Below are 18,659 nucleotides of genomic sequence, written 5' to 3' on the forward strand. Positions count from 1 at the left end.
ATATTATATTGGAACAAGGTATATGCCAATCTTTCAATATTATATACTTTAAAAAATTAATTTGGATGATTATTATTTAAATAAAAAATTAATTAAACTTAATAGAAGCGAAAAGAAAAGTAATCTTAATCTATTATAAAAGATTCTAATCAACTCATTAAGTTAATTAATTTCATTTCAAGCATTGAAAAGCCTACATAACTAGGTGCAGATCCTATTTCACTCACTTTGCCATGGTCGTCTCTATCTCCCTATGCATATACCTTTTCAAACCTGCATTAAATTTAAAATGCCCATCTAACATTCAATCTTGGCATGCAAACCTTAATATTAACTGAGGTCTCATCAGAAATGGAATATTTGTACATTTGAAATGTTGTCTTATATGCATACCTTTCCTATTATTTTTCCACGACATTGTTCATGATTGTATATTCGTATTCTTAGTCACTGATTAAAAATCACGTCGAGTCACATAAATTTGGATAAAGTATTTCTATTTTTAATCCAATGCCTATTATAATAATATAAGATCAGAATAGTGAATTTCATGCTCATTTATTGAATATATTCATATAAGTTTTACGTGTTGGGATTCAACCTCATGTTCAAATATAAAAATAATCAATAAATTAAAATTATAACGTAGCGAAAAAATAAATTAGTATTCAATCAGAGAAACAGTCGAATCCTACAAGATCAATATTTGTGTTTTTTATGTAACTCTCAAATTAATTATGAACACTCTTAAGTTTAAGAGTTACATACCTTATTCTAAATATCATAATTAAGAGCCAATTAAATCTAAAATATTTGCTTCTTCACTTTTAAGTTTTGTCAAATCTTCAGCCATCCAAGTGTTTAGCCTCTAACAGTAATCCACACAGTGACTGAATAAAACCTTCTCAAATGTAGGATTTTACTTGTACTAGTAAGTTTTATTTTTAAAACAAAAGACCAAAAGTTCTTGCCGAATATTTATTTTGTCAGACAAATAAAACTATTTTTTTTCTTATTTTATGAAACGGTTGAGAAGTGGTTTGAGGCTTTTTTTTTTTTTTTTACTAACATAACATATTTATATAGCCAAACTAATTTGCAACCCTAAATACAACAATTGTATTTTAATTTAATTAAGTCTCTGAAAACTTAATTAATATCTCACTTTATTTTGTTCTTTTCAATTAAGTCCAACTTAATTAATTTCTCACTTTATTTTGTTCTTTTCAATTAAGTCCAACTTAATTAATTATTCATATTTAATCCCAATCATGTCACTTAATGTGTGTGACCTATTAGGCTTCTAATATGTTAGCAATAAATATAAATCATAATCAAATATCAATTTGATAATTAATTTATATTTATAGATCATGAGCAGCATCTATCAATACATCATAACCACCAAAATGTTAGAGAGTCAATTAAAAAATTTGACAAAGCCCTTCAGTGATAAGCCTCTCAGTGCAATACGGTCCTTTTATCAAATATCTCAGATATATCATTAATTATGGCTCGGTGTCTACTTATGACATTCCATATTAGTTCTCATAATTCATAACTAACCTTATGAATTTAAGAAACTAACTTTCCTCAAATTCATCATACTTTGACTAAAGACTTTATACAAGTTAATTAAGAATTGAGAACAAGTGAGATACATCCCCTCATATCACTTGGGGTGATGAATCCTCTATTGACCACTCATTCACCTTCGCATGCTTCATGGCATACTAAAAAACACCATGTTTAGGTATCTACTCGCCTCCAAATCCGTAAAGGTGAAATCAAAGTATGTCATTCTCCATACAAGATGACCTAGTGTCTCAAGTCCAAGGATTAGTTGCACGACTATCACATGATAGCATTTTCCATAGACACTTAAATGAAATATCAAATGGAGTTCTCATAGCGGGTCATGTTCAGTGAACTTGTTCTTTAACAAGCACCTATATGTTATCCTCAAGTATCCCATATACTTAAATCTATGAGATCGATTGCTTACTTTTCAAGTAAGAAGTCTTAACATGTACTAATTTTTAAGAATTATCAATACCTTGTCTTGATAATACAATAACTAGGAACAATTTTAAGAATATGGATTTAATGCATAGTAATCTCATAATTGTAATAACTTTACAATTCTCTTACAAGGCCTTTATGTTTTATGAGCTTTATCCAATCAGTACTTAATAACTTCTTATTATTTCACTAACATGAAAGAAAATCTCTATCACATATAGTTATGCGATTAATTATACATTAAATAACAATATATATATATATATTTATTGATCAATCTAGTTAGTTCAAGGGTATATACCAACATTACGTTCATAAATATTCTAGTTTCAATACGTCGTTATTGAAATAAAGTCAAATAAAAATTAATATTCTAGTTTCAATACGCCGTTATTGAAATAAAGTCAAATAAAAATTAAATGGATATTGATGAAACTTTGTTGAGGTCCCCAAAAAAGCGAAAACTAAAAATTGCAAATGAGGTTTCAATTCATTTATAATCATAACATACTCATCAAGTCATGCAAGGCCAGCCACTCATTCTATGTGGGTTTGCTTTACATTCGAGTGCACGTATATCCCTCCAAAAAATTCATTATCCCGCTCTGGGTTTCAACTTTACAAGCCCATGTTGCTTTTTCAGCTTGTAAAAGTTTCAACCCCCAGCTCAAACCCTACCAAATAAGAACCAGCAGGCTGCAGCTATACAAATTTTAGAAGCTGGGAAATTTCTGGATAGTATGCTCTCAAGCCCCCCGTAGAAAAGATCAGATTATGAATTGGCAAATTTAATTGTTGCTTTTTAGCCTTATCATCCCCCTGGTGGCTGACTTGTCCTCCATCGTAGGCATGTGCCAATGTCTCCCAGAAACATAATTCCCATGACATGGCGTGGCATTTTGGGCTCATCATTTGTTCCGTTTGCCCTCAACGAATTCTCTGTAATCCACCAACAACCGCAGCAACCACCTTATCGGCTGTTTGAAAATGCCAGTTTTCTGCAAACGTTTTAGCTACAGAAGCCGATTACCTGTGTGTGTGAACTTTTTATACGTAGAACTTGTAAGAATCCCATGACTGTAAGCATTGTGGGGAATGGGTAGAGGGCCATCTTCCATTAAAACTGCGGTCTAACAGATGTGATCAGTGGATTACCAGATGCCTCTAATTGCTTCTAAATCAAAACAGATCGATCAACATCTGTGAGACTATTAATAATATCATCACCTTTCAAAAAAAAAATTTGTGGATTAGATTAGGTATGATGCCATCAAATCCAAGCTCCTGTTGATAATCCTTAATTGTTTTGTCGGATGACTGTTTCCTCTTTTTTCTATACGATCCAAAAAGCATTGCAGCATTGTACATTTGTACTAGTGTTGTGTCGGAACCTTTTCCTAAATACAGGGGCAACTCAAATGTTTTTCCTTCACCAAAGTTGTTCTATTTTTTTTTATCATAAGACTTATTTAGTTTCTGTATTTTTTAATTTTATTTAATTTAATTTTTATATTCAAAATCGAAATAATTTAGTTTATTGATTTTAGAAATTATGTCAATTTAGTCCCTTCTCCTAATGACATCTAATTTTACTATTAAAAGATGACATCATCGCTGATGTGTCACATTTTAATGATGTGGCATTTAAGATGATGACGTGGCATGTCATATGACACCGAGTGATGATATGACAATGTCACCAGACATTATACGATGACATGACGGTGCTGAAATGGCATTGGCATGTTAACAATGTCAGTGTCAGGTGACAGATAAAAAAATTTTTAAAAACAAAATTCGTTATGTTATAGAGATTAAATTGAATAAAAATTTATAACACAGAGACTAAATTGACTAAAATTGAGATGTTAAGGGACTAATTTGAAAAAAATATTTAAAAATATAAATCTTTAAGTAGATTATTGATATGCTTATTATTAATAAGCTAAATATTTAAGTGTAAAAGATTTATGGTGTTACAAAATATATATAAATATTTTCTTACCTGATTATTTGATTCTAAAATATGTAAATTAATTTATTTTTTTTATACAAATTAAGTTTGAATTCTCCTTCTATAAAAATAATTTTTAAAAAAATTATACTTGAAGTTAAATTTAGATGAATAACTTGTATTACGTTAAAATAAAATAATATAAAATGATGAAATAAATTCTTTTTTTTCTATTTATAATAGTATAAAATTTGAAATTAATTTAACTTAGTTTTTAACCGGAGCTAAAGTCAAATTAGCAAAACATGTTAATTTAGTTTTTTCTTCTAAAAAAATGAAGAACGGAGATATGCAGTTGGTGATAATTATAAAAATAACTTATTAATTTGACTTACTTAATTTGAACATGACAAACATCTTATTATAACCTTAGAATCTAAGCTCTACCCTTTGAATTATTTATTTATTTTTTATATTTTTATTTTGTTTAATATTTTAAGTTATATTTTTTAAGTTGAAATTTTTTACATTAAAAACTGCATTTATAATTAATAAAGCTAAATATAACTGTAAATATTTGTACTATTTTATTTTATTAATAAATTTTTTGCAGATCCAAATTAATAATTTAAATTTAAATTTAGCAAATTTTGATTGTAGTATTTGAATTTAAATAAAATTGTTTTATAAGAAATTTTGAGTGAATTTAAATGAAAGGTAAATTGGGTAAGAGTTGAATAATTTCAAAAGAATGTGTATTTATAAATTGTGAAAGTTTGTATTTGTAAATTGTGAAAGTTGTAACTAAATCAATATATTTAGTTATTTTATATTATCGTATTTTAATATAATGCAAATTATTCATCTAAATTTGATTTTAGGTATGAAATTTTTTCAAAATTTTTTTATAGAAGGAGAATTCAAACTTAATTTTTGTAAAAAAGATAAATTAATTTACATATTTTAGAATCAAATAATTAAGTAAGAAGGTATTTATATATATATTTTTTAACACCATAAATCTTTTACACATAAATATCTGTCTTATTAATAAGCATATCAATAATCTACTTAAATAATTATATTTTTTAAATATCTTTTCAATTTAGTCCCTAAACATCTCAATTTTATTCAATTTAATCCATGTACTATATATTTTTATTCAATTTAATCCTTATGACATGGTAGAATTTTTTTTTGAAATTTTTTTTGATCTGCCACCTGGCACTGATATTGTCAGCATGTCAATGTCACGTCAACACCACCATGTCATCACATAATGTCACGTGGTATTGCCATGTCATCACTTGGTGTCACGTGGCATGCCCACGTCATCATCTCGAATGTTACATCATCAAAATGTAACACATCAATGATGATGTCATCTTTTAACGAAAAAATTAAATAAGGTTAGGGAGAGAGACTAAATTGATGTAATTTTTTAAATTAAAAAATTAAATTATTTTAATTTTAAATAAAAAATAAAATAAAATAAAATTAAAATGTATAAGAACTGGATAAGTCTTTTGATCATTTTTTTTTACAACCTCACATTTTCTGATTAACTTCTGTTTGAAACCTTGTCCATACTTAACGCTGGCTGTGCACATATAATTCAGCGATAGAAGATTCAAAGCGAAAACCATTTTTTGTTGTCTTTTTATCGAAGTAATTGCTGATTGGACTATATGTGTCTGCCACATATGTGTTTATTTGGCGTCCTCTTATTGGTCCATGATCTCGTGCAACAGGTATATGATATGTAAGAACCTATATAAAATAGTACAAGTCTAAGTGGGGGGAAAGGGCAAAAGGAGACATGTATGGCCAGGGATTAAGAGAGACACCAACATAGGCCAGCTATAATATTCCATTCCATTAGTAGTTGTACAACTTTTCATTTAAGAAAAAGCTAAAGATTGCTGATTCATCCCTGAAGAACAGCCAATTCCTGAAAAAGGTCAGGAAAAGATTTGATCGCCTTAAGATTCTGTGCTAATTGCTTTTCTTTTCTGTACTTTGTGCCCACGGGAGAATTGACCTTCTTTCGCACTTGGAATGCCATCGGAGAGAACATCATAATTCGTAACAACTTGAGTAATAGACAAACTAAGAATTATGGATACCTTTCCACTTAACAGCCCGTTTCCATTCTTATCCATTTTCGTTAGTTACCAATTTGCAGCTCGTAGCTCTTTTTCCTTAACCAAAAATAAAGAAAAAGAGAAAATAAAAAATTACTGATTTCATGGTAGCTAGTTAGCTAGAATATATAATTAAGCCACTTTATCACCTACTTTTATTATATATTTTTTCGTATATATAATTTTGAATTGCATAAAGAAGGGTGATCATCTTTTATTTTAAAATTTTAACTCAAATTATCAACTACTGAAATAGCTCTTTTGGGGACTCTAAGTAGTAGCTACCATGCATAAACTAAATAGTGTTTCCATAAGCTGGAATCTATTTGGAATGTCTAAGGTAGCAAAAGAAGCACCATATGGAGAGACTGGAGTAGCACCATGCAGGCTTCTTTTGTTGAAAGCCATTTAATTTAGGTTCACGGTGGATATGGTTACATCCAACAATTCATATATACAATTACAGCTACCAAATCGTCATGCATTTGTCAGTTTGGGGTAAACTCAACGTCACATAGACAATTCTTGCAAGTTTTAATTTTTAACTTGTAAAAGCATCAAGGGTTGGGAGAATTTTTCTTGCAAAAGTGATGAGACTTGAGAAGTCCTATACACGTACAGAATGTACACCCCCCCTCCCCAAATGTAATTTTACAATTTAGTTTGAGAAATGGACATCAATCTTAGCACTGCTACCTTGTCACGATTCAAGAAAATAGACCCTTAAACAAACACTAAAAATGTTGTCTACCACGAATCATGCAATTCTCCAAAATGAGGCTTCCCTCCCTATAAATATTGAAACCCATCCTCCTTGAAGTCACAACAATCATAAGGTTATTAATTGGTTAAATTTCTTTTAGCTAAATCTTTTTGGCGTAGTTGCTCAGAAAAAAAAAAAAAACTTTTAGCCATAGCTTTTTATGTTTAATTTCTCAAACATCAGAATGCTTGAGTTGACTATGTTTTGGTTAATAGGTTGTGCCCTAGTGGTCACCCCAGTGTCTTGGGCCGCCAAGGATAGTTACCAAAAGCATGTTCATGAACAATGCAGCTTTACTAGATACCCTGGCCTTTGTGTCGACGCAGTGGCAAGGTTGAGATCAGGAAACCAACAGGTTGACATTATGTCTGCTCTCATAAACAAAACTATCTTAGAGACCAATCTGCCAACTTCTTATTATACCAAATTCAGCTCCAACCTTGACATCGAAGAAGCTCAACATGTCAATTCCATCACAGGTTTGCCTGAAACTTTTGGTTGGTTCCATATATTGTTTTTACTCGTACAAAATAATCAGCAATCCAGAAATTACTGTTAACATCAACAATTCGACTCTTTTATTATATTAGTAGTATTCTTTTGGGGTACCTTTTCGCATGTCATTTTTTCTTTTTGAGCTTAGGCTAAGCACAACGTTTCCCCTCCATGCAGGATATTGTCAAGAACTTTTGAGCATGTCTCTCAAGCGGCTAGACCAGTCGCTATTAGCTCTCCAGAATTCTCAAAACACAAACAAGCAGGACGTCCAGACATGGATCAGTGCCGCCTTGACGTACCAACAAGCTTGTAAAGACTCTGCCGACGGTCACAGTTTCTCCAATAGTGACCTCGTGGGCCAGATATCCAGAAAAATGGATTATCTGTCTCAATTGGGCAGTAACTCTTTAGCCCTTGTCAACAGGATGACTGGAAAGTTAACGGACAGCACAGCTCGCCTGCTCTCTGAGGACCATGTTTTCCCCAGCTGGGTATCGGCAAAAGATCGGAAACTACTTCAGGCCCCAACGATAAAAGCCAACGCTGTAGTGGCCAAAGATGGATCAGGGAACTATAAAACAATTTCCGAAGCTATCAATGCAGCTTCCGGGGGTCGGTTTGTGATCTATGTGAAGGCAGGAGTTTATAACGAAAAAATTCGGACTAAGAAAGATGGTATTACATTGATAGGAGATGGAAAATACAGGACTATCATTGTTGGCGACGATAGTGTAAATGGGGGCTCTTCCATGCCCGGCTCTGCCACATTCAGTCAGTATTCCGTCTCTTCCTCACCTTTGTTAGCTCCTGTATTTTTTTAGCTTTTGAGTTTGATTGGGCCCTCCTATACTTTTCCCTGGTAACTATCAATCGACTAGCTAGCGCATCCCATTTACATGAAAAAAATAGTATGAAAACTAACTTTAATTAAGAGCAAGGTTCAAGTCAAATGGGTAGTTCCTCCACATTTTGGACTTGTTTGACAATCCCTAGACGCCTAGGTATTTAACTTGAGAGAAATTCGAACACCAAGAATTAAAATGGGTTTCCTATTTGCCCCCCAAAAACAAAAAGGTGAATAATGTTTGGTCATATTTAGAAGAAAAGTGATCGTACGTAAAATTAGTTTGAAACATTTAGAAAGAGTAACAATCATCCGTATTTTTTTTGGGAGATTCACATTTAAAACTACAAGTCCTTTTCCACGTACTTGAAGAGACAAGTCCACTCTGGCTCCTACCCTTTTCTACACTTTTATCACTATTTGCCAACTCGCAAAAGCGAGCTTGCATTTAATGACCACCACAAATAGGTTTATGATATTTTTATATAGGCAATATAATGTAAATATACGTTAACTTTAACATCAAATTAAGAATATTTTAAAAAATAAATATGCTATTGAGGTACATTTGAGTATTTAATTTATTAATTAATTTATAATTAATTTTTTACTTAAAAAGTAATATTTTAATCCCTTTTTTTAATTTAAAAAATTTACTAAGGCGAATCTCAATTTAAAAAAAAATATGCTACTGAGGCTAATAATTCCCTTTAATATTTTTTCTGGATTTTTCAGCTGTCACTGGCGATGGATTTATTGCTCGGGATATCGGGTTTCAAAATACAGCAGGTCCTCAAGGAGAACAGGCCTTGGCTGTTTATGTTGCCTCTGATCATTCAGTTTTCTATAGGTGCAGCATGGCAGGCTACCAAGACACTTTATACGCACTTGCCCTCCGTCAATTCTATAGGGAATGTGACATTTACGGCACAGTTGACTTCATATTTGGAAATGCTGCTGCAGTTTTTCAAAGCTGCTCATTAACACTTCGCCGTCCTCATGGAAGCTACAATGTGATCCTGGCAAACGGGAGGTCTGATCCAGGACAAAACACCGGCTTCTCTATTCAAAATTGTAGGATTGTACCAAGCTCCGATTTTTCTCCTGTCAAGCATAGCTTTGCCTCATACCTAGGGAGGCCCTGGAAACAATATTCTAGAGCAGTTGTGATGGAATCAACAATAGATGATGCCATAGCTTCAAGAGGTTGGATTGAGTGGCCTGGAGCTGGGGCTTACTCGAAATCATTATATTTTGCAGAGTATGCAAATGCGGGACCTGGAGCTGGAACTTCCGGGAGGGTAACCTGGCCTGGGTTCCATGTTATTGGACGAGATGAGGCTGTCAAATTCACAGTTGATAAGTTCATTGCTGGAACGTCATGGCTGCCTTCAACAGGAGTAACTTTCGTCTCTGGCCTTCAGTGATTGGACTAGAAGCGTAAGTGTAATGTGCTAGTGCTACTTAGACTAGAAGATAAAAAGCAAAGCAAATGGGACCTAAAAGCAGAGATCCTCCTGCTGCTCAGGCATGGGTTGATTAATGTACAGTAGTGAAACTACATGATTGTATAAGAAAGAAAAAAAAATGTGCTGATGTAGGATAAGGGATTCAGATGATTTTTACCACATATTTTACTCCCTGTAATTAATGCACGAGGTTTGGTTTGATCTCATGTTCATGAATATAATGAATTGTTCAAATGCGTAAAAGAAAAAGGTGTACGATAATTCGATTAATGTGCCTCTCACTATGTAATTTCCTGTATACTTCAAAAGATTGGAAAGACACTCCAACCTTTAATAAGTGTTCTGGCTTATCGCAGATCAGGAAATAATGCATCTCAAGATCCATTTTTCAGAACAGGCCCTCTGGGCCTTTAGCTTGGGTGCTGGTCCTAACTCCTAAAGAGATACATAACAGCAACAAACTCTAGTTCCAAGCTTGAAGAAGGTGTGCTGTCGCCGTATTAATATACATTGCTTAAACTTCCCAGTCCCCTTATTAATGCGCAAGAATTCCATCTTGGCGGGCTCCAAAGCACTATCAGCAGCATATTCCTATATGACTAAACCAACTGGATGGCTTTCCCTAACAAGCTTGCGCTTTTGGCTTTTCTGCACTAATTTTTCTCATCGCGGGTCACGCACTTATTGCAGCCTCTTATTTTCATGCCCCCAGTTGACTAGGCTTTCTATATCAACCTTCTTTTCAAAAAACGAAATTGGTTGGTCGGGGAGAAAAGAGTAATTTGACGGTGTGTGTAATTTGACGGTGTGTGATGGGGCCTTAGTAGTCCCTGGCATTGTCTGCAGCAGACAAAGCCTGCAAACCGGAAGGGATTCTCTTTTAAATAGACCCTGTACGTACATAACGTGTTTTTAATAATAATTTTTTTTATAATTTTAATTATTTTTAATTAAAAAAATTAAAATTTAAATAAAATTACTTTTAATGAAATTGATCCATTTATTTGACTCCACAATTAAACTCGAAACCTATTAACGGGTCAAGTATATTTAGGTTAGCGCCTCAAACTGACTTATATTTCTTGAGTTTTCCTCACCAAACTATTCATCTCTAAAGTATTTTTTATCAGAAAAAAAAACGTTTAAACATTTTGAGCATTTTGGAGTAGTTTTTAATATACGAAGAAAATCTATGAGCATTTTAAACATTTTTAAGTATTTTATAGTGATTTTTGATATATGAAAAAACTTTTAAATATTTTGAGCATTCATATTCGTTAATTATGTTGTTAAATATAATATGGTGTATCGTTTGAAGTTGTTGATCTTGTTAAATGAAATTCAGTAGTTTTGGTGATTTTTTAGAATTATATGACTAGTTTTTAGGAATTACGTAACTAATTTTTGACAAGGCATTACCTGACTAGTTAATAGGCATTACGTGATTAGTTTTTGATAAGACATTGCGTAACTAGTTGATAGGCATTGCGTGACTTGTTAGTAAGGTATTGTGTGACTTGTTAGTAAGGTATTGTGTGACTTGTTAATAAGACATTGCGTGACTAGTTAGTAAGGCATTGTGTGACTTAGGCATTGCTTAAAAATTAGTCACGCAATGTCTAAAAACTAGTCACATAATGCTTAAAACCAATCACGTAATGACTAAAAACTAGTCATACGGTGATTAAATCACGCAATACTTAAAAATCAGTAAACTCAATTTTGGGGTTCTATGAATAAACCAATAAACTCAAGAATCTAAAACACATTATTTTTTTTTTTTTGCTAAGCCATGAAATTGTGTATTTCATAAAAGATAGGTTACAAAACTCCATAACCCTCCAAAGTAAGAGAAAATATATCTCTATCAGAAGGCCTTGCTCACTCCTCTTATGCAAAAATAAAATATACCATTTTTACAAAATATTTTCTGAACAATTTCAACTCAAAATCTCATAAAAAAATTAAAATCCCTAGCAAATATGCTTGACAATTATCCCAATCTCATACACAATAAAACCGTGAACCACCATAAAACCCATCAAATATGCTTTAGCTGTTCTTTCTCTCTAAGCAAAGTCACTGTCTGTAAAGAGAAAAATCATTATTCATCGCCCTTAAGAACCCCAAGATCCACCATCCAAAAAAATAAAACAAATAAGAAAGAGTTTGATGTCATATCTACGAATTGGATGGCAAGATAGACATATTTGAGCAGAGAGATAAATAGAGATTTAATTTTTGAAATTTTTATCTGGGTGGCGAGAAAGAGAAAACTGAAACCATTTTAATTTGTCTGAAATTGTTTAAAGAGTATTATTGTCAAGTCATGTCAAAAATTGATCAAAAATAGTTAAAATTATAAAAAATAATATTTTTAAATTGGGCTTATAAGGAAGGTTATTTCTCACAATTTCTTCAACTGGAAACCAGAATATATAACTCCTTTGCATCTGTTTCACATGCTTAGTAAGTTTTAAAACATTACTCATCATCCTGGGTATTACCTAATTTTCAAGTTTATAAATCATTCATGCCTGCATTGGCACTTTAACTAGAAAGCATTATGTTTTATTATGCTAAGCTAGGGGTGAGCAAAATCAATCTAAATCAACCACTCACCCAAACCAAATGTGATTTGGATAAAAAATTCGATTTAATTAGTTCATTGAATCAATTGATCCAAAATATTTGATTCAATTAGTTTTTTGGTTAGTTCTCAATTTTAAAACTTTTAAACCAATCCACCTTAAAACCAAAACTAGTTTTTTTTATATATTTATATATTTTTTATATATATTAAGAAGAATTTATAGTAAACTTAATTAATAATATACTTGAAATATATTAAGGTATTATACGTACATATATAAATCATAATCATAACAATTTAATATTAATTATATATATTTATTTATAATTTTGTATTAATTTGAAATTATAAGTTATATATTTTAAATGATATAACTTATTTGTTAATATTATAATATATAATAGTAAATATCTTACATACTAATATGTTACAATTATTACATTTTAGTAATGTTTCGTAATATAAAATGTTATGAATATATATATATATATATATAATTGTATAAATATTTTATATATACATATATTTAATTTATAAATAAACATTACTATAATTTATAATAAACTTTATTTATATTATTACACTTAATAACTTTATTAGTTATCACCTTAGATTTTGTAACATATTGTTTCTAATTAGTTATTATTTATATAAACTTTGATCTAAAACATTATAACATATAAGTTATGTCATCAATTTCATATATATATAATAAAGTCATATATTATATATACGTATATTTAATTTATACATAAGCATTACTATAACTTATAATAGACTTTATTTATATGATTACTCTTAATAACTTTATTAGTTATCACCTTAAATGTTATAACATATTGTTTATAATTAGTTATTATTTATACAAACTTTGATATAAAACATTTTAACATATAATTTGTATTATTAATTATATATACATAAAGTAATGCATTATCTATATATATTTAATTTATACAAAAGCATTATTATAATTTATAATAAATTTTATTTATATGATTATACTTAATAAGTTTATTAGCTATCATTTTAGATTTTATAACATATTGTTTATAATTAGTTATTTTTTTATACAAACTTTGATATAAAATATTATAATATATAAGTTATATCATTGGTTTCATATATATATATATGTAAAATTATGAATGAAGTTTATAAGTTTTAATATTATAATTTATAAAAAGAAATAGTGATAAAATTTGAATCCATTGATTTAAAATCAGATCAACCAAACTAATTCTATGTTTGGTCGGTTTAGTTGTTTTTTATATTTGATCAGTTTTGATCAATTTTTTAAAAATAATTTATCTATTTGATTTTTAAGTATAATGAACTAAATCACTCAATCCATCAATTTTTTCACTCTTAATTAAAGTTGTCGCTGCAGCAAATGAGATAACGGACATAGCCTAAGGGTGAAAACAAGATGGAATTGTCTCTTTTATTTTTTTCGGAATTGAATTTGGGTTAGTACGAGAACACTGGTTTGGTTTAGATGAAACCTTCATGAAGGCCACAACCTGTTAAAGTGATAAATCTGAGAGGATCAACAGTGGTCCATATCGCCAAAAACAAAGGCAAGCCTCCTCCGCCACACAAAACGAGAGTGATTCCCCTGACAAGACTTTATAACTTCAGCCATGCGAAGGTTTTAAATATACAAATTCCAATCAAAGCGATTAATGGGAAATAAGACCACTTTGGACCCAAATAATTGGTTCTAAGGTAACGATCTAAGTACTGTGACAAGTAAATATGTGCAACGCCTACCACATAATTAGAATCAATGAGCATAAACGAAGAAGATGATTGATTTGTTCCAGCCACATCCTCGGTTGGGTCCATTGTTATTAGTAGTATTGTTATTGGTAAGCTCCATTTGCTCCTATTACTATACCCTTCCTATGTAGGATGGCTATAAGACATAACTCGAAATTCATACATATTCCTCTAAGAAACAAAGTAGTAGTTAATTATGAGAATCAATTAAATTTAAATATGAAAAAATGTATTACATCAAAGTCTAAAATTAAAAAAAAAAAAAAGCTAAAAAATATACACGATAAGTCTTTTCTAAATATCAAGGTTGATGGCATACCCTAACTAATGATATTTCAATACCATTGCAATCACCTTTTCAAATCTTTAGGGACTTTTCGCAGCACTTTTTTCCTTTTTCTCTTTTCCTGTCCAAACATTATTTTCTATCAAATGTACGATTCTCCACCTTTTTTAAAGGCAGCTAACTTGGAATCTAGCAATAATGATGATGATAATCACTTAAGAAGGCAGTGTAGCAACATTAAACGTGGTGAGATTTGGATTGCTAGAATTGACTGAGATTAGTCGATTTCTGTTTTATGAATGGTGGTTTATGCATGCATCTTGACAAATCTAGATGAGTATTATCCACTCAAATTAAAGGGAGAGACGATGTCATGTCATCTAATTTAGAATAAAATGCAGAATTAATGGATTTGACCCTTGTTTCTACTACAATTAAGAGATAACAAAATGGGGTTTAATGTGAAATCGGAATTATTAAACAGGGAACATGGGGGGAAATAAGAGGAAAAAAATGAGAAAACGAAGGAATGGGGTGAGTTGGGCTTGAAGGGCACCCAAAGTGAATTATGTCGCTTAAACTGGACTCCAAGATAATATGGGCTTTTAATTTGCTCGAGTAACATATCCGAATGAATTATTCTGTTCATTGCGGCCTCACAATCATGGGCTAGAAATGAGTGTTCTTTTCAGCATACTTTAAACTAATTCTTACATGATTATTTCAAAATGGAAAACAAAATGTTTGTAACCATATATATAAACAAATTCTTATACTACCATTAGGAGAATAACTAAATATAGTGCATAACTGAGTTTTAAATGTTAGCAATGAAGCTTTTGATTCAATGTCATCTATCATGTCTAAAGGATATATAAATGTAAGAAGAGATACACTAAGCAAAGTAACAAATTAAGGAAAGATTCATTTACCAACTGCCATCGATTTATTTGCAAAAGTGAAACAAAAAAAACAGAGGTCCTTAACTTTTGCTAGTGAATCAAATTGTACTATTTCTGTATTTCGTTTGGGCTATTCGCATCTGGTAACTCGCAACAAAGTAAAAGGCCCATTTTAATGCACAGCGCCGGACAAGCTCCAAACTTGCCTGACAAGCCTCCACCCCCATAATCTTTGGCGCTTCTTTTAACTCTTTTCAAAATTATTCCTTTCCCTCCACCATCCCTTTCCTTTCCTTTCCTTTCCCTGTTAAACCCTTACTTTCTCCAGGGCTTTGGTCTCTACCAGATCCTTGGGCGGCATAGTCAGCGACACATGGAGCAGCACAGAAATCAGAAGATGGCTCAACAACAACAACAACAGCAACAACAGCAAGAGGAGCTTGAGGAGATGCAACATGGGCCGTTCCCTGTGGAGCAGCTTCAGGTGAAAAATCATCTTCAAGACCTTGTTTCTTTGCTCAATTTTTATTAGATATTAAGACGCTTTTCTATATGGGTCTTTTTCTTTTGTCTCCAATTTTCCGAAAAGATGTTCCTTTTCTTGATTGGTCCAAAATTTCAGCGGAAATCAATGTAAATTATTTTTCAAGATTCTGAAATTCGAAAGGGGTTCTATCAATTTCACTGCTTTTGTCTTTGTAGCATGGGTCTTTTTTAAACTTCCTTTTTTTAACCTATTTTAGAACATATTAGAAATGTATCCAAATGGGTTATTTTTCCTCGCTCGCCTTATAAAGTGGGGTGTTTTTCGGTTAGGGTTTCTTGACTAGTTTGTCATGTAATTGTTTTAAACAAGCGCTGTTTTGCATGACCGTAAACGGCAGATCAAGACTCCATTAACTGAAATGTACATTCAATTTTGTTTTCTTTTACCTAAATTATGCTTTAACCTCCAGAATTACTGTGACTGCCTTTTCTAATGATCTAAGTCTTGAAAATGAACGTAGCAGCTCATGTTTAACGTCTTCTTGTTTCATGTTTTTGTAAGTCCTCTCACATGTTGTGGCTTAAGTAGCTGACTAACAGTTATGGATCTCTCTCTCTTCTTTTTTATATCTTCAATCGAAGTCATCGGGCATTGCGTCCCTGGATGTAAAGAAGCTTAAGGATGCAGGTCTCTGCACGGTTGAATCTGTTGCTTACACCCCAAGGAAAGACCTTCTTCAGATCAAAGGAATCAGTGAAGCTAAAGTTGACAAGATCATGGAAGCAGGTTTGCTGTTTCCACACTTTATGTACCATTCAATATTTGTTAATGACATTTACTATATTTGTGAAATGATTTGTGATTAAGATGTTTAGTCTTCCTTGGTTCTTGGCAGCTTCCAAACTAGTCCCATTGGGTTTCACCAGTGCTAGCCAGCTTCATGCACAGAGGCTGGAGATAATTCAGATAACATCAGGGTCAAGTGAACTTGATAAAATTTTGGAAGGTAAATATGTTCTGATTTGTTGAATTTTTGTTTAATTCTAAACACTCCTTGAAATTTGACTACTGGTTCAACTGGTTAAGAACTGAGAACTAATGCTTCTAATACTTAATCAATTTTTTGCATCATTACATGCTCACTTGGTTTTCTCTATGATAGGTGGAATTGAGACAGGATCCATTACTGAGATATATGGTGAGTTCCGCTCCGGAAAGACTCAGCTCTGTCACACATTGTGTGTCACATGCCAAGTAAGAGCTTTTCCTTTTCCTTTTCGTAGCAACTAGAGCAGTATTCTGTGTTTGGAGTTGCTTAGATTACTGCCGTAGATGATTGTAATGACGTTAGAATGACCAAATGGAACAAGAATTCAGATTTGTTGAATGAGTAAAATGAACATTATACTATGCCCAACAAGATGTGTATTATACTGGGTTTGAATTTCTTGTATCTCATGTATATTGCACATACTAACTGCCTAACACCAGCTCATAGCATGTCAGATCCCCCAATAGTTTGTAATTGCAATAATCTGTTTGTTACCCAGTTAGTCAATTTTGTAAAGCATGCTTCTAATGTACTTTGATATTGTAGCTTCCATTAGATCAAGGAGGTGGTGAGGGAAAAGCAATGTACATAGATGCTGAAGGGACATTCAGACCACAAAGACTTTTACAGATAGCGGAGAGGTGATACATGGCTACCTTGATATGAGAATGCTGCTCTGTATATGCAGTATTGATATCTAACAGTGTTGAATGCTGCAGGTTTGGACTGAATGGTGCTGATGTCTTGGAGAATGTGGCATATGCTAGAGCATACAACACTGACCATCAGTCGAGGCTATTGCTTGAAGCAGCTTCAATGATGGTGGAAACAAGGTATTGTCAAAATGTTTCCTTTGCTTAGCATTGTGGGCATTAACCTCCATCTAGAATAATTATCTCCGATATAGTTAGGGTTAACAAGCTGCAGGCCAGATTGATCGTTTGATGGATTTCTCTGCAGGTTTGCGCTTATGATAGTAGATAGCGCTACTGCCCTCTACAGAACAGATTTTAATGGGAGGGGTGAACTCTCTGCCCGACAAATGCATCTTGCAAAATTCCTAAGGAGCCTTCAGAAGTTGGCAGATGAGGTAAGGCTTTTACATATTTATTTGTAGTACTATAATTTATGATAAGCTTTCATGCTATGACTACTATCATGTATTTGAAACTTTTTGGCATGAGATGCTCAGAATTCTACTAGGTGTGGAATTGAGCGCTTTACATCACTTGTATTTATCATCATTTTCCTTGCATTCTCTTTGATTGTAGTTTGGTGTGGCTGTTGTAATTACAAACCAAGTAGTAGCGCAAGTGGATGGTTCAGCCATCTTTGCTGGACCTCAGATTAAGCCTATTGGTGGTAATATCATGGCTCATGCCTCCACAACAAGGTTTGTGATAGAAGGCCTAATTTTTCCCCTTTCCTAACTGCTTTGCTTTGCAAGCTACTAAATATAAGCTCTTGCTGACATAGGTTGGCTCTCCGGAAGGGAAGGGGGGAGGAGCGCATTTGCAAAGTAATAAGTTCACCTTGCTTGGCTGAGGCTGAAGCCCGATTTCAGATTTCTCCAGGAGGTGTTGCTGATGTCAAGGACTGACTCATTTCAGCTCATTGTTTCCAAACAAAAGTTGAGCCAGCTCCTTTTATTGATCACTATGCCTCTGTATCTGACTGCTTCTGCTAGTGAGCAGCCCTACAACTTTGTAATTTTTGTCTGCAATGAAGCTGGCCAAAAGCTTTTGAAGAAGCCATTACAAAATCTTGCTGTCCATTTCCTTGTATATAACCTTTGCAAGGACTGAATTTCTTGTAATGGAGATTCCAAATATTTTATTTATATTTGAGCTCCAGTAAAAAAGTG

General features: G+C 32.3%; 2 protein-coding genes across 2 annotated transcripts; both read left to right on the forward strand.

Moving 5' to 3' along the window:
• Nucleotides 1-6,958: 6,958 nt before the first annotated feature.
• Nucleotides 6,959-9,943, forward strand: LOC18588205 (Plant invertase/pectin methylesterase inhibitor superfamily). Its single transcript, XM_018127012.2, has 3 exons — nt 6,959-7,362; nt 7,556-8,152; nt 8,961-9,943. The coding sequence occupies exons 1-3, from the start codon at nt 7,044-7,046 to the stop codon at nt 9,650-9,652; spliced, it is 1,608 nt and encodes a 535-aa protein (XP_017982501.2). The 5' UTR covers nt 6,959-7,043; the 3' UTR covers nt 9,653-9,943.
• A 5,672-nt stretch (nt 9,944-15,615) lies between these two features.
• On the forward strand, nt 15,616-18,545 carry RAD51 (RAS associated with diabetes protein 51). The gene is made up of 9 exons (XM_018126682.2): nt 15,616-15,741; nt 16,386-16,530; nt 16,640-16,750; nt 16,907-16,998; nt 17,342-17,436; nt 17,515-17,628; nt 17,756-17,885; nt 18,067-18,188; nt 18,272-18,545. Exons 1-9 carry the CDS (start codon nt 15,631-15,633, stop codon nt 18,393-18,395), a joined length of 1,044 nt encoding a protein of 347 aa, XP_017982171.1. The 5' UTR covers nt 15,616-15,630; the 3' UTR covers nt 18,396-18,545.
• The last annotated feature ends 114 nt before the right edge of the window (nt 18,546-18,659 follow it).

Source organism: Theobroma cacao, chromosome 9, assembly GCF_053813885.1.
Source record: "Theobroma cacao isolate CCN51 chromosome 9, ASM5381388v1, whole genome shotgun sequence".
NCBI lineage: Eukaryota > Viridiplantae > Streptophyta > Magnoliopsida > Malvales > Malvaceae > Theobroma > Theobroma cacao.